Source organism: Gordionus sp. m RMFG-2023, chromosome 3 (assembly GCF_954871325.1).
Source record: "Gordionus sp. m RMFG-2023 chromosome 3, tfGorSpeb1-WG-v2, whole genome shotgun sequence".
NCBI classification, from domain to species: Eukaryota; Metazoa; Nematomorpha; class Gordioida; order Chordodea; family Parachordodidae; genus Gordionus; species Gordionus sp. m RMFG-2023.
The window spans coordinates 43,989,125-44,011,980 of NC_088777.1; the positions used below are offsets into that span (position 1 = coordinate 43,989,125).

At 23.5% G+C, this 22,856-nt stretch overlaps 1 protein-coding gene across 1 annotated transcript; it reads left to right on the top strand.

Moving 5' to 3' along the window:
* The first annotated feature begins 25 nt into the window (after positions 1–25).
* Positions 26–12,040, top strand: LOC135927013 (bestrophin-3-like). Its single transcript, XM_065462947.1, has 11 exons — positions 26–158; positions 209–370; positions 1,145–1,296; positions 1,337–1,414; positions 3,120–3,308; positions 4,652–4,732; positions 4,773–4,927; positions 4,973–5,077; positions 6,890–6,948; positions 8,800–8,879; positions 11,967–12,040. Exons 1-11 carry the CDS (start codon positions 26–28, stop codon positions 12,015–12,017), a joined length of 1,245 nt encoding a protein of 414 aa, XP_065319019.1. The 3' UTR covers positions 12,018–12,040.
* Positions 12,041–22,856: the final 10,816 nt, after the last annotated feature.

Below are 22,856 nucleotides of genomic sequence, written 5' to 3' on the forward strand. Positions count from 1 at the left end.
TATTCGGTTACACAATAGAGTTTTTATGGAGGTAGCTGAAAAAGCAGAAAAATTATTAGATGTCGTTCCACTTGCGTTTATATTAGGATTTTACACGGATATTGTCTTGTATCGATGGTGGAAATATTACAGCAATATACCTTACCCCGATAGATTAGGTATTTTATCTACGATAACTAATATAATATTATATCTCGATTAAATAAAGCCTTTTTAATATCCACACATATCCATGGCACGGAAGAGAGACCAAGACTTATAAGGAGGACATTAATGAGATATATTAATTTGACATTTATAAACGTATTCAGAAATTTGGCGATTTCCACAAAAAAAAGATTTCCTACATTGGATCATTTAGTGGCCTCAGGTTTTAAAATCAATTTTCATAAATTTTTATATCCTGTTATCCATTTCAAATTTATAATAATGAAAGTAACTGTTCATAGATGGGTCTAGGTTTATCTTCACAATCAGATATCAGATGCAAGGCTTTAACTTAAATATATTTTTTCTTAAGTAGGGTAGGATTGAAAAAGGAACTTATGAAATAACTTGATTTGTGTATTATAAAGCAGTAAAACATACGGAGCCAGAATTAACATTTATGATAAAAAATATAATGATAATTTAAATGATAGCACATTTTGATCTTTAAACTAAATTATGATAAATCGGTGAGTGATATCTGGATTATCTTTAAACATTGATATATCCCTTTTCTTATTATTTAAATTAATTTAATAAGTGTTTAGGTTCAATTATTTTATTTATATAATCTTTTCATTTAATCGAAAGTTAAAATAATTTCCTGGAATCCATAAAATCTCTATAAATATCGAATATTTTATAATTAACAGAATTATTTAGAGAATATTAATAACATTTATTTATTTATTGAACTTTCCCTTTGATACCCTCATTATTTACATCATTCCCATAATTCTCAATTGTATAAAAAATTAATAATTATTATTTAATTTCTTTTTTACAACTAGGCCCAGGCAAGATTAGGATTAGTTTTTACATTTCGATTTTAATTGTTATAAAAATGAACCTTATTTGTATAATTAGCTTATATATTTTCTCTTTGTAAATTTTGTTTTCTTCAAAAGTGTTTAAAATATACAAACCTCTAATACAGGCATCTTAATTGAAAACGAAAAAAAGATATTGCAAACATTTGCTCCAGGAGACGTGTGGTGGACTACTTTAATATGGTCAATAGCATTAGTTAGTAAAGCGCGTTCCGAGGGTTACATAAGAGATCAATATAGCTCAACAGGGCTAATAAAAGTTTCTACATTCATAATATTACTAAATATAAATTATTTAGGAGCTAATGAAATTGAGAGGAAATTTAGGAAGATTAATGGGGCAGGATTGGATAAGCTTTCCATTAGTTTACACACAAGTATATAATTGAATATTATATATGTGCATTTAAAAAATAGGTTCAAAATTTGCCTATTTTTCATAGCTAATATTAATCTAAAATATAATATATATTTTTATTGAATTAAGCCTAAACGCAATTATATTGTCTTTTAGTCTTAAACTCAGTTCACAAATTAGTAGAGTTTAAATATAGTTATATAATTAGTGTAACTTAATTGTCTTTGAAAAAAAATATATCAAGTATCTTCTAAAAAAATTAAAATTATTCACTCGCAATCGATTGTGCAAAATGTATCATATTGAAATAAAAAGATTATAACATTTTTTTGTAGATAATTGTGATCTCACATTTTTTAGTTTATCCTAGTTGCTTCTAAACAAAAACTTTAACTATTGTAAATAGTCTTCGTTACAAAATTAATTATTAAATCATCTAGGTAAGTCTTAGTAAATGGAAAAAAATAAAATAATTTTTGTTATTGTGGATAAAGACCATAGTTGAAATTGTAAGTTTAAAATTTCAATTTACCAGTGTTTTTGTTTTTTATTTTCATCCTAGTGATTTAAAAGCCGGACCTTTTTTAAAAAAACGACCCGATTAAAGTTTTAGCCAAAATAATTCTATGTAAGCCTTGAGATTTGGCAAATATAGATCCAAACCTTTATGTTATCGACAAAAAAATCTCCTGGCTTACATAATATTATTTTGGCCAGAGTCTTAATAGGGTCATCTTTAAAAATCGACGAATTGGACATTTTACATACCTAATGTATTCTCTCTTATCAATTAAACACGATACTATTAGAAATAATAATTTATTTTTAAATGTTTAAATATATATTGAAGTCAGGCCTATGAAATATTGATCTTCTTTTTATTTATGAGTTATCCTTTTTAAAATAGATTTTATAAATTGGCAAAGGAAATCGAATAATTGAACTTTCTGACGTTGTGTTAATTTTGTTCAAAAAATATTAATGTTTATTTCAATTATGAGGAGACCATTTCGAAATATTTAATAAATTAATACCTAAATAGGATTTAATATTTTAATATAATCCGTAAAACTCAAAATTTTTTTTCTTGAATTGCTCAGAAATAAAAAAAAAATAGTTCAAGCTCAAAATAATCTAAAATTCATAGATATTTTCTTCAAATCTTTAACGATTTTCGGACCGTTTCATATATATTACTGAGCGATTCATTATCCTTCTCGTTTTATAACTAAATAATTAGTATTTTTTCTTAAAAATTAAGTTATTTTCAGATGTAAGGAATAATTCTTAACATTCAGTATTTTTTCTGAGCCTTAAATATTTATTCTGAGAGTTTAATGATTACGTTTTATAAGCATTTCAGTTTTAATTTTGACCTATTAAATAGAATCCTTTTTTTTATATTATATTAAATCACGTACAAATTTTAATTTTTTTATAACTGATCGAACAAAATATTTTAAATAGTATTTTATATATATAAAAGATTATAAGCTCATAAAAATAATAAAGCCTATTTTTTTTTATTTTAGTAATAATGATTCAATAAAATTAATAAGGTGGTCGTTTTTATTGAGACGGTATAGTATACAGATGCAGAAATACGATAATTTTTATAATATCTTTACTGCTTTACAATGTAGTTTTAAAAATATATATTAAAAATTTATAAATGGGAGGCAGCTATTTACAAAATTTAAATCCATATTAATGCTAATTTATAGGTTGTGATGATGGGAGTTTATTCCTTTTGCATATTGTGTTTGTTTGGGAGACAGACATTTATGATACCAGGTGTTTCTGAAATGAATAATGACGATGATACTACAGTCATGATGACGCAAAATATAATTGACTACAGTGCTCCTTTTCGAACATTATTGCATTTCACAATTTATATCGGCTGGCTTAAAGTATAAATAGCTTTATATATATTGAACAAAATTTTAATATTCTGGTGAATAATATTGTTTAATGTAAGACCACGATAGTGGTAAATATTCGTTTATAGTGAGCAAATATTTAATCTCTGAGTAAAATTACTATAAAGTTAATGTGGTCGGCGGTATTATATAAACTCTGGCTTCTGAAATATTTCTGATATTCAATTTATTTTTACATAGTAATCTCGATCATATACAAAAGCCTATACACTAATAAACATGTTTCAATTAGCCAATTTTGTTTTTGAAGGAGGGGATGGGGTTAAGATAAAATTTTGACTAATAAAACTGTAAAAAAAAGGATTCTAAACCATAATTCGAATTAATACTTTATTTTATTCTAATTCATATACGAAATACAATACATTTCAATAAAATACATCATTTATTAGCATTTATTTATAATATTTTCCTTAGTAGTAATCAAAGCTAATAAATTAAATATTTCTGATCTATAAGTTTTGCGTGCAGAATTTAATTTCCACAATATCTTCAATCTAACGATTAGAAAATCGTCTTTTCATGTATGATATGAATTTTTTATTCATAAATTTTACAATTATATTTTATTGCTTAAAATATGGAAAGATGCCGTTAGAAGAGGGTGACCATAATCTTTAAATAAATTAGGTCACAGAGATATCCGAAAGTCGAATCTACATTAAGCTAAAAAAAAGTATGAAGGTAGACCTTAAATGTGGTGTTAATATCATGAAATCTTTTTTAAAATATATCATATTTAAAAATTATATAATATATTTTATTTATTATTAGAATATAAATTGTATTGATTGAAAAATAAAAATATATTCCCGGTGTTTCGATATAAGGGTAATAATTTTCTAAAGACCTAAGAGATTAAAAAATTCTTTTTCTTTTTACACAATAATTACTAAAAACTATTAGAAAGTTTAAAATATATTTAACGCGGGTACATTTTCATTCTTCGCCAAATCATTTTTGAATTCTGATATAAATAAAACGAAAATTACATTTGGATTCCATAATAGTATGTGACAAATCCTCTAGAAAATGTAGGTTTGCTAAAATAGTAAAATCATATATCAATTTTGATTATATTACCATATATAGATGTTAGATGTTAATTTTCACAATAAATGTAAAAGTATTTAATATGCAAGGCATGAAAGATAATAATTAATTTTATTTAAATTAAAAATTATTGGATTCAACTTTGATTAATTAAAAAAATTATTAGTAAAGTTTATTTATAATGTATAATTTAATTATAAAAATGGAAATATTTTTAAAATGATAAAATTAATCAATTTTTTAAATAAACAAAAAATTAGGCAGCTGAAGTATGTTTAAATCCTATGGGCGAGGATGACGATGATTTTCCTATTAACTGGTTAATAGATAGAAATCTTTACGTAAATATAAATAAAAAAATTTCGTATTGTATTACTTTAGATATCTTATATCTTGATTGATGAAATGCACCAAGTATGCCCACCATTAGTGAAGGATAATTTCTGGGATAAAGAACTACCTCAACTTCCATATAATCAGGCCACTAAAAAATTTAAAATTTTTAAGCCATTTGAAGGTTCTGCTGCAAAACTCATGTATAATTAATTTTACTAGTTCAAACTAAATTATACCAATTATAGCATTAAATTAAAAGAATCAGCATTTTTATTTACTGATGTCATTCCAATAAAACATCATTTTAAAGTTCATACTGATATTGAAAGTGAAAAAACGACGAAAAATAGGTATATATTATAAGAATATAGAAATTATTACACCTTTTTATGATTACTTATGGACTGATAACATATTAAATTTTAACTTTTAAAATCAGTTTAATTTTATTTTATTAGAGCTTGACCTAGCCCGAATTAATTTTAAAAAATTTATCGATCGGGTTTTTCTTGGATCAAAATAAATTTTATCCGAACCACAAAATACCTCTTATATAAGTGGTCCGGGTTGGGAAATTATTTTTTGAGAAGGAAAATATGTAAAGTCCAATTATCAATTATAAGCATATTCAATTAGTAAGAACAATTCCCGCCGGCAGGAATTTTAAACCGGGTAGGGCTATCTATATATAAATGTGCATGAAATGCTTTTCAATCATTTCCATTGTTTGGGAAAAGAGTTAAATGTCTATTATTTATTTAGGCTGTGCAATGTAAGAATGAGGGCGAAATACTTGAAGTCCAAATAGTATAGTTATTTTTACTTGCTATTTGAATTGACGAGTCTATTTTAAAATGTAGTAGCAAATTTGCATAAAAAATATCAAGTCATGATGATGATAAGGTTCAGCAACCGTAAAAACTCAAAAATTTGAAACATTTGCTTTACTTTAGGTTTTGAAGAGTCTTTATTTTGAATTTGATATACTCTTCGGTTAGATTCTAGAATAAATTTTATTTTAGCGAAAAAGATTATGATATGATCTTTATAACATTTTTACTATAGTTTACCTTTGATCGCAAATGATAATGAATCATAATCGATAGTGAACCATAGATTGAGATGGATCATAAATTCTTATAAATATTTATGTAAATAGATTTAAAAAAAATTGCAACACATGTAAATTGATGGGAAATGAACTTACACACGGATCCATAACTTTGAGTAAATACGGGATTTATGAACATTCTATTTCTCATTTTCTTTAAAAAAATGGAATGAAATATTTTTTTTATTAAAAATGGCAAATCTAAGAGACTGAATCCTCACTTCGGTCCCCTAAGCGTAAGCGAAAAAGATGGGTGATAAATAATTATGTTTTCTAAGACTGACATAATTACTCTCTCTCTTCAAGGTAAGAGAAAAAAATGGTATACATTCACTTCTGCATGGGAATTTCCGATCATACGTTTAATTTATAGATTATTATAAAAATATAATAAATCAATTCTAATCTATTAGCTTTTGTATACTGGATAGTTAGAAATCGAAAAATGATTATAACTAAAAAAAATTGAATTTAAACAAATTTGAGCTATCGACGAAAAACTATTAATTTTTATTTAATGATGTTATATTTAATAGAAAACTATTTCTAAAAAAAAATGATAACAAATTTTAAATAATTCATATTATTTTTAATTTTTTTTTTCCGGTCATGGGTTACTTTATTTGAATATTTACTGATAAACTTTCTTTTTTAATTTTAATTTATTTATTGATCAAAGTATCGGAGATGATTTATTTCGATTCAAATTTCAATTTTATAATAGAGAGGCAAAAAAAATTCTCTCTCATAATTTAGTTTTGTGAAGAATAAGGAACAATTTTATATAATGGAATGAAATTATATTTTTTTAAGTAAGCATATAGGAAATATTTCACAAATCTTTTAAAAGTTTGCTATCCACCTCGTTTATCGATAAGAGGGAACGTTTGATTATAATATCCAAATTGATAAGTTAATGATTATTATACAATGTGTATAATATGTTTAAATGTGGCTAATCTTGAAATTTGGTTTAAAAATCTAGAAATATTTTACGAAAGTTATATTATTTATACTTTATAAAATATCGCATTCTTACACTTTTTTTAAGAGAAACCGTAAATGAACACGATATCTCGAAAATTCCGGATAAGGCTGAATCTGAAAAGGGTAATAGTTATATATATATATATAATATATTGGGATAGAAAAAACTTCTCCATTTTTTTTAAAAAATTTTTGAATAATTTATTATTGTTTTTTTAAAGCTTTGATTCCTATTTTTCACATTAAAAAATACAAATTTTTAGGCTTTTTTTTACATACTATAGTACTCAAGCCCATTTATTATCCAACTACCCTTTAATTTTTGAATCAAGTTATTATACATAAACATTTTATCAGATTATATTATTTATAATTTTAATCCTATAATTAAAATAATTTTATAGTTATTTTTCTTAATTAAATAATCTCGGAATATTAAATTACAAAAATAGCCATTATAATGTTTGATATTTCTTTGCCCTTATTCCTATTTCTAAAGTTTACCTCACCACATTAAGTGATTATCTTAATTTTATCCTCCAAAAGCTGAAAAATTATATTAAATTCACAATTGATCAGAAATATAAAAAGCGAATAATTGATTGATGTGAATGAACAATTCGAAGAGATATGTAAATCGTTAATAGAACCCAGATAAAAAATAAATAGTCATAATGTTACGCAGTTGAGAATAACCGTATTTATGTTTGCTTTATTTACTATATTCATGTATGATTAGAATTTTATAATTTTTGAGGTTCAAAATCCAACTCTTCAGAATTCGCAATCTTCTGACTCTTTATAAGAAAACAAAAAAGGCAATGGACTTTAGCTAAAAGATGATTAGCAGCAAGTCAATATTAATGACGCGTTTTTTAATAAAATTTATATTGGTAATATTGAAAGGATGATTACCAAAGCAGGGTTGTTGAATTTGGGTTACTTACAACCCTTATAATATGAATATAAAATATTTAAATATGATATTATTTGAGGATAATCATAAGTATGTGGTAGCAAAATATGAGGCGAATCTTATAAATTGTATATGTAATTTAATCTGTGCTTGGTTTTCGACTGTCGAATTCATAGTAAAACATGTAATTAAGAAATATTATCAAAAGATTCATAAATTTTGGGACGCATATTAAAATTGGCTTGGTTATTATAGTATATATCATTATATCAAAGGCATAGCCAATATTTTTCTAAGGGGGGAGGGGGGGGGGAGGGGAAATTAAAAAATTTCTGGGTTATTCATTAGTCTATATATAGTCATAAAATATTTTTACAAGATAGGTGGTTAATTTTAATAAAAAATATAAGCCTGGAACAAATATGAAATATATTTTTATTAGTTTATATAAAATATAATAAATACTTGTACATACATTAATATAAAAGCATAATAATAATTTATTCTAAACAAGTATAGGAAATTTATTATAAAAAGTAAGTAGACCTATACTTGATATTCCTCCATTATATAGAATTGGTTACAAAATACTAGGTAAAATTCCACTTTTACAGACATATTTGACAGTTAGAGAATATATTACAGTTAATATTTTAACAAATTTTACTAATCAATTCTCTTGATAATAAATATAGCAACGATTTGCATTCAATTATTTAACGCCATCTATTTATTTTAAGTAAAATATATTAAAAATTAATCTTTATATTATTCATCCCACTTTAAAAGCTATTTTCTGATGTCCTTATCAATGTTTTATAGTTTTCTGTAAAATATATAATTCGCTATATATATTTTTTATTTTAAATATTCAAAAATTTATACATAATTATTTTTAGTTTTATCCTAAAAAGCTTATTTTAGTCATATTTGGTTTGGGTTTAATATAAATGCCAATTATAATAATTTGGATCACTGATTATATTTTAATAATACAGATATTTATAAATTTGCATTTACACGAACATTATAACATAACTCATATTATTTAAAATTAGACAGGATATTAAATTTGGAGTCGAATTTAGCAGGCCAAGAAAAAGAAGTCCCAAAGACTCCTGAAAAATTACTCGAAGATGTAAATTATTATAATATTAATTATTTTTTATTTATTATGTAATATATTGGCCGTAGGCTTAGATTTTCACTTGAGAGGAATAAGAGATTGTTTTTTTTAAAATAAAATATTAATTATATAAAAAAAATTAATTCAAGAAGTTAACATATTTTTAAATAAAAAATTGATTGCTGGTAACATTACCAAAAAACCACTTTGAAAAAACATTCTATCTGGATATGGCCTAACAATAGTGTTTGAATGTAATTAAAATTTAGATATTATTTTTAAAATTTATTTTTACAAGGAAAGATAGTGATCATAATTAATCAAATAACAAAAGATGTTTGGTGAACATGATCTAGAAACTGCTTAAGTTTACTATTATTGCTGGCTAAAAGTGATAAAAATTACCTGTTGATAAAATAAATAAAAATGTAGTTGATACTTTTTTGCTTTTACACAGTAGCGTACGCAGGAATTTGGTGTGGGGGGGGGGGGGGGTAATTAAAAGGGGATAATTAAAAGGGGATAATTAAAAGGGGATAATTAAAAGGGGATAATTAAAATTTTTATAAATAAAATTATTTTTATTTAAAAATATCAAGCATAAATTTATTAGGACTAATAACTATTTCTAATATACAAATTTAAATTAATATGAATTAAAAAAATTAAATATATAAAACGATATATAAAAATAAATTTGATTTAAAAAATATTAAACGAATATAACCGGCGGCATATAAATACTTTAAATAAATCTGAATTATAAAATATTAAGTGGATATAACCAGGATATGATGACTATAAAATAAATAATCCATAATAGAAATTTAAATTTTTTTGAGCTTTTAAATTTATATATAAAGTATAAAAAATCTAAATGTTGGAAATATGAATAATTATATTTTTTATGTAAAAGAAAAATATATAAGACATTAAAAAATGATAGCACAAAAAATATTATAGAAACATTATATTTTTATTATGTAAAATCCAATCTTCGTTGGGAGGGAGCTAATTTTTCAATTATCTCATCCGTGTTTGGCGTCAAATGCCTATGAATATTCAATAGGGCCAGACCATTCAACCTACTTTCAGAAGTTGTACTTCTTAGGTACGTTTTTAATCTTCTTAAAGAAGAGAATGTTCTCTCATTGCAGTACTAATGTGAAGAGTTGCTAATATATGTAATAATTTCAATATATTGGGGAAATAATCTAAAAGATGTTTGAAATGATGCAAAGCATCATAGCATTTTTTGGGACTATATCAACCATAGTTAATCTTTTATACCATAGTTGGCATTCAGCTAATAAAGCATCATGAGATACATTAATGTCTTCATGATAAAAATCTTCCAAATATTTTATTTTTTTTCTATCACTATCTGAAAAAGGTTCAGAGGGCTTTTGCGGAAGTAATATCTGCAGATTGATAAGTGTTTCTTAATAAATTAAAAACCTTTCATTTACTTGGATAAATGTATTCAAAAGAGGTTTAAAGACATTTATTTTATAATATTCTTCTATTGACCCTATATTAATATTTGGACGATAAGTTTGCCTTATTGTAAGTCGAGGGAGACAAATATTGAACTCGTAAAGCTCTGCTTTTGATTCAACATTAACATATAAAATATGCAATTCCTCATCAGCATTAGCTCTAATTTCTTTGAGTTCTAATAAAATTGTCTCTGCTATTCTCATCATCTCAATCAAATCAATATCAGGTTTTTGAAAAGTATTACATAAAATAGTTGTATAATTAAATAATTTATTAATACATTCTAATGCGAAAAAAAAATTCGGCATAAGTATTGAATCCAGTAACATGCTTGCTTCTGAAGAAATATATTTTTCAGACATTGTGATAATTCTATAAGAGCATTAATAATCGGCTCTTCTAACGATAAAAGCTGTTACTGCTCGATGTCGAAGACTCCATCTTGTTGGACAAGCTTTTTGCAATTTTTTTCTCCTTGTTGGGCAAGGAGTTTCAGATGTAATTCTGTTCAAAATATTTTGACGCTTGGGGTATCTAAACATTTCATAGATGCTAGATATTTTACCTGATATAAATATAAAATATTTAATTTAATATTTAAAAACCTAAGCAATTTGATATCAATGGTAAAGAACATGAATCCGATATTGCTAAGTTGAGTGAATGGGCAGCACAGTGGACATATATAGCTGTTGGGAATTTTTTTTAAATAAATGCCTGAAGCCCATTGAATTGTCCACTCATTGCACGTGCTCCATCATACCCTTGCCCATATATTAAATTTATATTTAGCTATATTTTTTAAAATAATTATATAATAAGATTAATTATTACTAATTTTTAAGATTCACAAATATTACATCAGCTAAAGCAGACCCAGTCATGCTTGAAACAGGAATAAATTGGAGAAACATTTCCTTGAAGATGTTTTTATGAGTATCTACATATCGCGCACACAACGACATCTGCTCAATGCCAGCAATGTCCGTGGTCTCATCTGCCAAAATTGAGAAGCATGGGGCAGAATTGATTTCAACATTCAATTTTTCTAAAATGATATTGTTGCAAATATCAATTATCTCATTTTATATCCTAGGGCTGAGATAAGTAGCATTTTTATTGGTACTAATGAGGCTCTCCATTAATACAGGATCTCCTAATGCTTTAAATTTTAAAATTCCACGGAAATTACCTTCGTTATCATTATTATTATAATTTAAGCTTCCTGAATCCTTGTGGTTACGAAGTGCTAGGCCTTGCAAGCCACAATATAAAATAGCCTCAATAGTTAGTTTTATCTTGCCTCTATTACGCCAATGCTTTTACATGTTTAAAGAAGTTTCAAAAATGGCTTTTTTATGACTATTGGAAAATTATTTATTGTTTTCATAAAATTAAAAATATAAAATTTGATATTATTCGAAACCACAATAATGGATATTTTCCTAACTAATATCCATTACCAAAAAATTAAATATTTTTATGATGGGAGGAGAATGGAAATAGGGAGAGGGGGTGGAATCCAGCTCTGATCCTGAGTATATCAATTTATCAAACTTGCAAGGCTTTGAATTCGATAAAATTTATCTTTTTTTCTAGGATTTATTATTCAGATTTTCAATGGATAAAACTGGAAGCGAAGAATCATGAAAACAATGCAATTTTAAAGGGACTTGATATTATATGTTTTAAAAGTTAATTTAATCAATGTAAAAATGATAAAGTTTATGCCAAAGTAGTTTATAAGTATAATCATGCATATATTTTTAAATTTTTTGTAATAAATGTACATTTATTTAATTTGTTGGAAGATACGATAATTATCATACTATTTTATCCTCTGATAACATATTTCATCTCTTTTAATCTCTTCAAAAAATTCATCAAAAATTTTGCCATTTTAATGTTTTATATTTATTATATCAAAATAATGTGACACAATTGGAAAACGCTAAATTATGTAATCAGCAATGTTAGTAATTACAAATTGTCAGAAATTAATAAATATATACAGTTTCGACATAATTAATTTTTTATTAAGTTTTCAGAAAAAATTTTACAATGTCCTAAATTATCCTTTGAAATTAAAAGTTCTCGATTTTATTTGCATTTTCGCATATTCATGATTTCTCTTAATGGTTTAAGCTCCTTATTCTTTCTTTTTTAACTTACAAATTATTTGTTTTTGATTTGATTGATATACTAGGTTCTCTCAGCTTTGTTAAAATTTATTTATGATTAATCTGAGTTAAGTTAAAAGAATTCTACTCCAAAAAAATCCTTTTTATTTTTCTATCAATTATATTCTTTAATAATTACATTCCCACGTCATTTATCCATAGCAACTTAATACATATTCAATAAATAATGAATTCAAAATCTAAATAATAATCTCAAAAATGTTTTCTTTGATGAAACATTTTATAATATTATTGTTTTTTATAAATGGTTAATAATTTCATATAAAAAATAAGCTATCATATATTGTGAAGTTATTATAAAATTCATTGATATTATTGCTTTCTAAAAATCAAGGTATTTTTATCGTTATATAATTAGCAAATAGGATCTTCATACTATTAAATATAATTAAAATTTTTAAATCTATTATTTTTTTGGAATAATGTGCTTAAATGATTAATAAACTTGAACAGATCACAATTATAATTTAGAAGCTATTAAATAAATCTAATTCGCAAAAATAGATATTATTTAATCCATGTTTAAAACCATGTTTTCAAAATGGCATACTATTTTTTGTATTATAATATAATTAGCAGAGTTGTTAAAGTATCTAGATATAAAAATGTGGTATCTGTATCTGGATAGATTTTTGATTAAAGTATCTGTATCTAGATATTATTTTAGAGGTATCTGTATCTGTTTTTAGATACTTTTTAAGATAAATTTTGATATACTTCTACGCTTTTTATATTATAAATAAAAATACTTAAATGTAAAATTTATTTTATTTCATATGAGCATATAACTTAATATTAATATTAAAAAATTATATATTTTAAACTTTTATATAAAAAAGATTATATAAATATTAATTAAATATTATGTCCGAGTTATCAATAACAAGCAAATTCTGATATTACAATCCATCTCAAGGAATTTGCCATTTTTAATTGCAATGGAATTGGTATTTTATTTTATTTTATTTAATTTTATTTTATTTTATTTTATTTTATTTTATTTTATTTTATTTTATTTTATTTTATTTTATTTTATTTTATTTTATTTTATTTTATTTTATTTTATTTTATTTTATTTTATTTTATTTTATTTTATTTTATTTTATTTTATTTTATTTTATTTTATTTTATTTTATTTTATTTTATTTTATTTTATTTTATTTTATTTTATTTTATTTTATTTTATTTTATTTTATTTTATTTTATTTTATTTTATTTTATTTTATTTTATTTTATTTTATTTTATTCTATACTATTATATTAATTATTATATTAATTTTTAAGATTAATATTGATAACGAAAATGACGACATTCTTCCATGGCCAATTTATAGACCATATTTTAAAATAATATCTCAAAATAAAGAAAACAAATCTCTGTTAGTAAAATGTTTGCCATGTCTACCAAAAAATATGCAAATTTCCATTAGCATTACCTCAACTTGCAACATTGTAAAACATTTAAGGGTATAGATACTAAATAAATATTTACAATTTAAAATTTAAATTTTAAGAGAAAACATCAAACACTCTTAATCCAAAAAAAAAAGGAGAAGGAGAAAAAATCTATTAAAGAAAATATTGGACTAGGCTCATCGTTCATTGATTTTTTTTCCAAGAAACCTCAGACTTTAACCCAAATCACTTTAGATGCTTTAATAACTGATTTAATTATAGATAGCATTCAGCCATTTTCAATTGTTGAAAATCCTTCATTTATAAAAATGATCAAAACATTAGCTCCACAAAAAAATATAATTTGCCGACAGGCAGTGGTTGTTACTGAAATCTAATAATTATTTATAATCATTTAATCATATTATATTATTTTATTAATGATATTGATATATAATAATTATTCATATTAATCATATAATATCTAAAAATCATTATTTTAGTTATATTTTGATAAATGTGATATCGAGTCAATAAATTTTTTAAATCATTTCATAAATTTTTGCAATAGAATCCTAATTTAGGTTTATTCAAACCTTATCTAAGAGTATAATAAAAAACTGTATATAGATACATTTTAAATTGTATCTGTATCAAGATAACTTTTTAGAAGCTGTATCTGTATCTAGATAAATTTTTAGACGATGTATCTATATCTGTTAGATCCATTTAAAAAGTATCTTTTAACAACTCTGATAATTAGATATGAGTATGAAGTAAAAAAAAATTGCAGCATTTAAACTGTTTCAACGTTATATATATAAATGGTTGTTTCGGAAATGAGAACAATTTGTTCCTCTGAAAAATTAGAGCCTTCTTTTTTTTTAGTAAATTGCTATATGTTAAACCACGTCATATATAATTTGAGATTTATAGGATTGATTAATTCTACACTAATACATTTTCAGTAAAATCCGATTTTTTTAAATTTTCACTTATAATATGCTATTTTCGAACTTTTAATAATTTATTTAAAAGATTTTTTTAAAATTTGAAATATCTGATTTTGCCGTGAAACCGGGTGCACTTCTCATTATATATTTCAGACAATTTTTAAGATATTATACATGTTGAATAAGGTTGGGTACGCAACGGCAAATATTTAACTTAAAAAACTGTAATTATTTATAAAAAATGCAAGTCATCCATCTTATGTAATAGCCCAGGTTATTCGTTTTGTATTCCTAAGGTTATAGTAGTTGGATTTTTTGAAAAAAAAATTAATTAGTCTACTTAGAAAAATGCTAAGATGCAGCTAAAAGGGTTTCACATTTTTTCTAAAATTAATTATGGAGCATAAATATTATCAATATTCTTATACTTGTTAAAATAGAGATCATTTTTATATTTAGTCTAAAAAACAATTATAAAAAAAATGTATAAATTTAGAAGTCACTTTTAAGCTGATAAATTATTGTGTGTAAAACTTTTTTGCTAATATTATGTAGAATGTGCATCTCATTAAAATACGTTATTTTTAACTTAAATATTAATCTTTAAGTCGATTATTGTGATACTAAAGTATATGATTCCTTACCGCTAGAATCTTTATAATACCTACCCTATGAATACTTGACAATTTTGACATCAACCTTTGAGTTATTTTTAATTTATATAATAACTTTTATAAAAAAATTTAATATGTTATGCTTAAAATATCATGGCAAAATTGTTTGAAATTTGTTATTTCCGATTAGATTCTTCAAAAATAAAAAAACACCCTCATACCAACTGAAACATAGGAGGAAATTTTATATATTTTTAGGAGGATAAAACTATTAAAAGTCATTTTTTTATTGTTAAAAAACATAGTAAATTGTTAGTAATATAATATAAATTAAATTGTTAAGTTTTGATTATCTATTTTTTTAAAATAAAAATTAAACTAAATATTTTTTCCTGCTATAGATACCTAATTTAAAGGAGAAAAATAGCCAATGCTCCTATTTAGATTCTGCTCTTATGGTGCTCCTGTAAACCCTTTTCGTTTTAGATTATAATTAATTTTAGAATTTAAAATTTAATATTGGACTAATTATTTTATAATCCTACACTTTAGACGGTGTTTCTAAATATGGTAAAGATTAATAAAAATTTTTCAAGTAATATTAATCATTATCAAAATATTAGCTTGAAATTCAAATAAATATATCAAACAGATATTTGTGAGTCACTATCAGATTTTTTATGCATAAATTGTCCAGGTGGTCTATTTTTATCTACAAACTGCCCAGTCAGATCTGGCTCAAATCTTTGCCTGGTTCACAGGCCGGGCTTTTGGGCATGCGATTTCAAGATCTTTAATGTCTATTAAGCCTACTATATACGACAATTTTTTTAACCTTACCCTAATCTTAATTACAACCTTTCAGAAAAAAACTGGTCACCGACTAATCCCGCAAATTTAATACTCCGATTCTTCATCACTTGATTTTACTCATATCTCTCAATCCACTTAATCTTATCTCTATTTTTTTATATAAGTTTATTAATAATCTATTAATAGTTTCCATCAAAATGAGTTTCTTTAAAGAGATTCAAACTGTATATTAAATATAATATCATTACTCTATTATCAATGCTCAGTTCTAAATAAATAAATGAAAATTAAAAATAGAATTTAAAATTATATCTTATGAGGAAAATTTTGATATCTAAAATTTGGTTCGTATTTATATGTAAAACATTCATTATTCATATTGGTAATCTTTAATAAAAATTTTATTATATTTGTAATATTAAAAATTTTGGCCCATATATTAATCTCAATAAAATATTCTCCTATTTTTTTGAAAGTGATATAGATTTCTACAATAATTAAATTTTATTTATTTATAACTAATATTTAATATAATGTTTTCTACAAGAGCTGGATGGTTATCTTAAAAATATTTTACAATATAACTTTGGTAGCTATAGTTAATTATATTTGGTTTTTTTACAGTATAATAAACCTCGGTGTTACTTTGTCAGGTGGTCATCAATCAAAGGATATTATTCGTAAATTACCTTGTTATCTAATAACTGTCCAAACGAATCTGTTATTTGTTATTCTAAGAAGTTTCAATAGGAGTTAGGCAATATTATATAATTTATTTCTTTAAATTTTAAATATTTAGAAAAAAAATGCCATAACATATACACATATAAATAAAAAATCTTTATATTTATTGTTTTTCTTCCAATCTTTTAGATTATTATACAAATATGTATAAAGGTAAAAATCATTAAATAAAACTATATAAAAAAATCGAACAAAAATACTTTTAAGAGAAACAAAATTGCGTTCTAAAAAACGAAAAATAGTTAAATCTTAAAAATGTTTATTTGCATGTTTTGCCTGAGGAATAATAATACCTAACTTCAAGTATTTTTAATTTAATTTAGTCTAATTTTTTTAAAAAAAACCAAAAGTGATAATTGGCGAGAATATAACATTACGAGATTTTTATACTTGTTGATTTTTTTAAATCTCAAAGAGTAAGCAGATTGTTATTTATATTAGCATGAAAGGATGAGACACGCGAATCCCAAATAAGGGATTTTCAATGCCCAGGCAGTATTTATTTCAAATAAATTTTATTAAAAAATATATATAATTAAATATTCGAATAGTGAATAAATTATAAGGTAAGTGAACGAGTAAAAAGAAGAGGGTAATAATAGTAATAACAAATTAAGATAAATTAAAGATATTTTTAAAAATAGCTTTGCCATTAAAAGAAGTCAAAGCAGAGCATATACACAATAAGCAATGACCAAGGAATTATGTTAACCAATATTTTTAATGAAAATGAATAAAACATTTCAAAATGTTGAACTGAAATGAGGTAGATAAGATATGGGAAAAATTATTCAGAGAATATTTTCAACTGGGTATCAAAGATGAGTTATAGAACAGCGCAATAATTTAGTAGTGCATTTACTTTGTAAAATATAAGTTTTCGAGAGAAGGTTTTATTTTATAAAGGGTGTAAGAAATCACAAAAATTATAATTCTTTGATCTTAGTTGTTTCAAAAAATATTTTGATTAAGTCCGGCCTAAGCTGATAGATAAGAAATCTCAAATTCAAAATATTTCTTTTATTGGTATGTATTGAATTTAAATATTCAGGAATTGATAATTTAATCTGTCTGTTTTATTCTATTAATTACAAAAGTAAATATTTCCCAACTTTTAATTTTTTTTAAAAAATTTTGATTTTATTTTAAAATTCATAGTTTATTTCCCGAGATGAGCAGTATGTTTCAATTCAAATAATATTATTGGCTAATTTATAATACATTCTCCAAAATCAATTTGTTTATTATGATGAATAAATTTTAGCACAAAGTTTAAACTTAATGTTGATATTCATGACTTTTTATCATTAATTAATTTAATATCATCATATGTCTGCGGTGATAGAAGAATATTTAAGGAACAAGGTGCATATTCTTATAGATTAGGATATAGAACATGTGAGAGATCTATCCTTTTTTTTTTATCATGGTATGGTTTATTTTATTTTTATAAATGAATTATAATATACTTAGTAACAATATTTGGAAATATTAAAATAATAATTTATCTTATTACACTTTTCCTATACTATGTTTAACAAGACAAACAAGAGTTCAATGTATTATTTCATTATATTTTAAATATATAGATAAACGAAACAAATCAATTATAAATAAGCGTTAAGAAAGCAATGATATTTATTTATGATAATTATATTGAGTAATTTTTGAATATAAATAAATTCTAAAATCGTTATTCATTAAATTTTAAATTCAATTATAAGTACTAACAAACAAATCAATACTAAATTTTTTTAAATTTCATGGATGATCATGATTCCTTTATTTAAAAAATTATTAATTTTTATTTTGAAGTGTGTATAAATTAACCAATAACGTTATAATTGAAACCTACTACGGCCGGGAAAACAAATAAAAATAATTATTATAATTTTTGTTCACATTTAAATAAAAAATATGTATAAAAGACTCATTTCAACTTCCAAAAAGAAGACACCCTTATTAACACTACTATAATTTAATTTTAAACATTTTTGCTACCTTTTTTCTAAATTGTTTACAGTTTTTTTTCTTTTATATATTTATATTTTAAAGAAACGTTTAAGTTTTGGAAAATAATAAAACTTTAAATGTATTTTTTTTGCATGTTATCGAATATAATTTATAAAATGATTTATGTATTTATAATTTTTATTGTGAAACTTTCGAATTTAATACTTTAGAGAAAAAGCTAATAAGCCCTGGTTTATTATCCCCGGTCTCTCTCTAAACATATGTTAGAAAATTAATTAGTTTATTATTAAAATTTTGTTATTAATGTAAATAGTAATCACACAAGACACCGTAGAGTTCCGTACTGCTCGATATTATGGATTATGTGCTACTGATTGCCCTGATAATTATTTTTACATACCTAAATTAAGTCAATGCTGGCTTCATCAAACACAGAGAAATAAAAAAGATAATACATGTTCCGATACTCAAAGCGTCGCTTACTTCTTTAAAGATAAAGAAACGGCGGTAAATAATTTTTATATATATAGATTCAATTATAAAAAATATATGTGTGTTTTGTAAAAAGGTTAAAAAATCATCACTGCCCTGAAAGATGAGCCGAGAATTAAATTTGTTTAAATTTGTTTAAATTTAAAATAGTTAAAATAAGTTAATTATAGGCAGCGGTGTAGTCAAAATATATACAGGGTTTTTGAAATTTTTTAAGGTCTTGTCCTTAAACCCTCATTTGCCTAGGTCCAGCCTATGTGATTAAGTATTAATAGGCATTAAATCATCTCCGTTTAAGTTGACTAACAATTGGAAGCAATTCTAACATTTATTACAATGTGTGTTTTATTAGTGTGCCCTTGCTTCAAATATAAAGGAAAATGTATCTAGCAACAAAATTTTGACCAACTTAAAACATTTATTCTAAAAATTTTATTATTTTAATCCGTTTGACATAGGGTAGACACTATAAAGATGAGAAAAAAGAAGTTAACTAAAAAAAAAAATATCAAAATTACCATCATGTCAGAATGGAAAATTTAGAAGAAAATAAATATCTGATTTGTGCTATAGTTAGGACCTGGCTGTGAATAGAACTTTTCATTTAATTTTGTATTTTACAAAATAGAAATCTAGATTTTAAGCAGAGTATAAAAAATATTTTCAGAATGATTTTGAGCAAAAATCATTTAAGATTTTTGATCATTTATTAAAAAATCTTAAGTAAATCATTTGCAATTTTCATCCAAAAAAAAAAATTTCAAAATAAAATAAAATTTCAAAATAAAATAAAATTTCAAAATAAAATAAAATTTCAAAATAAAATAATAAAAGATTTTTGTTCAAATATTTTTTGAAGATTTAAACACTAATTCTGAAACTTATATCAGACCATTAATCAGTGCTGTTTATTTTAATGTTTCTGAAATTGGCGGCGAGCCTGGCAACTTTGTTTATATCAGTAGGTTACTTTTCTGACGTGGGAAAAATTGACGATGGTTAAGACGTGAGCCGATAGTCCACAGTTCTAAATATAACTAACTCCGCATAGATATTCCTAACATGAATTGGCTTCTATGAATGAGATTGAAAACCATAATTTAAAATTACCTGTTATATGTTAGATCAATTTTTTATCCAATTAGAATTGATTGAAAACGATTTAAAAAAATATCAATTGGTGAATTTCCAAATTATTGCTAATAGATAAATGAATAATTATCATCAAAATAATTTAAATACATTCAGGATTAGTTTTAATAATTTTCTATTAAGGCAATTTTTAAAATTATTATAGTTTCATTGAAAAATGAATGTAATTTATAAAAAAATTATTCATATTATTATTTCAAAAATATTTTTAGAAATATGTAATATTTATATCAACCACTTTAATCAAAAATGATTTGTAAAAATATTAACCTTTTAATTTGAAAAAAAGATAAAAATAAAAATAATAAGGTTTTTAGTATTTGAGTCAATTTTTAAAAACTACTAACTCATTATTTTATATAGAAAAATATCATGAAATCCTGAAGATTTTGGTCATAAATGGCTCAAATGTTTAAATATTTAAAAGCGATATCTTGAGGTTTAGATAATATTTTTCTGCCTAAAATATTGAGTTAGTCGTTTTTAAAAATCGACTCAAATCGAGCCGTTTAAAAGCATTAGTTTTTAGCATTCCTTAAAAATGTTAATCATAATTTTTTCTTCTTTATAAGGCCACATGGTCCTGACTAGTCTGTACGTTTATACCCGACTGGACCATAGTCCTCAAATAAGACAGGACCACAACTTATTCTTTATGAAAAGGCCTGTTCAAAACTGATTTTATTAATTTAAAAAAAATTTTTTTTAAAAATATCTTGTTTTAATCATTTAATTAAATATTAAAGTATATTTTTTGTTAACAATATCAAATATAAAATAAAATATACACAAAATTTTACTAATTTGCTGCTATTAAGTATGTTAAACTTTGACAGGATTGATTGAGGGAGTTTGCTTTATTAGTCAATTTATAAGATATTTCACTATTTATTTGTTAATTTAGGACGAATTATTTGCTCGTAATACTATTTCAAATGTATGGGTTGGTTTTACGGTAGAGAGAGAGCCAGGCGACTACCATTTTAAAGATATATTGCTCAGAAGAAGGTCGTGGTGTCATGGTAATTGCTTACCCGTGGAAGTATCTGATGTGTACCTGTAAATAGAAATAAATAACGAATTAATTTTACTTAAATAATAAAGTGAATGGGCACCAACTGAACCGAGTGCTCAAGAAAATGAGAAATGTGTAAAATATTTAAATGGTCAACTTTATGATACTTCATGCGACAATTTAAATGGTCTGTTTTGTGTTAAAGAACATTGTGGTATATTTTTTTATTATAAATATAATAATATTTATAATTCCAAAAAAACATCTAGGATTCAAACCAGGTTCAAATTGTACACATAATATCGAATGCACAAAGTTTCACCCGTACACATTCTGCATTAATAAAATTTGTCAATGTAATAGTGGTTTTTATTTTAACTTCCAAACAGAGAAATGTGATGAAAGTGAATTTTTTTTATTTATTGAAATATTATAAATATATTTTTTTTTAGCTTTTAATCTTTTTTTTAAAATTTAGATTTATGTTACATTTAAATTTAAGCATAAGAATTTAAAATAATAATGTATGTTTCTTGCTGTTAAACTTATTTCTTGAATTGTTTTATTATTTTCTCTTTCTCTTTATTAGTCAATTTTGCCAATTTATTTATCCCTTTTTACCTAAATTTTGATTTTCTATAAAATTTCCACTAACCTATTTTCCAGGGAAAATTTTATAACTCGATGTTAAAACAAGTTAAATGCTCAAAATAATGTATAGCTTTTTAAGTGGTGTTTTCTTCTAGAAAAATGAACTTTAATTGTTAATTTTTTAATCAAATATGTATAACTATATTACGAATATAGGGCTATAAATCAATCACATATAAAATATTTATATCGTTATATAATTTATACCCTAATATAGGGCTATAAATCAATCACATATAAAATATTTATATCGTTATATAATTTATACCCTCAAAACTAACTTTTTAAAATGCTGCAATTTATAAAAATAATAAAGGCTTTAATATCCATCTTATATAAAGGATTATACCCTATTCTATTTCTTTATTTGAACTATGAATTACTATGAAATTAAATTAAATTTTAAAGATATTGAGTGTCAGGGATTTAAAAGAGCTTCTTGAGTTATTTTTTAAATTTATTTTTCCTTATTAAAATTTTAATAT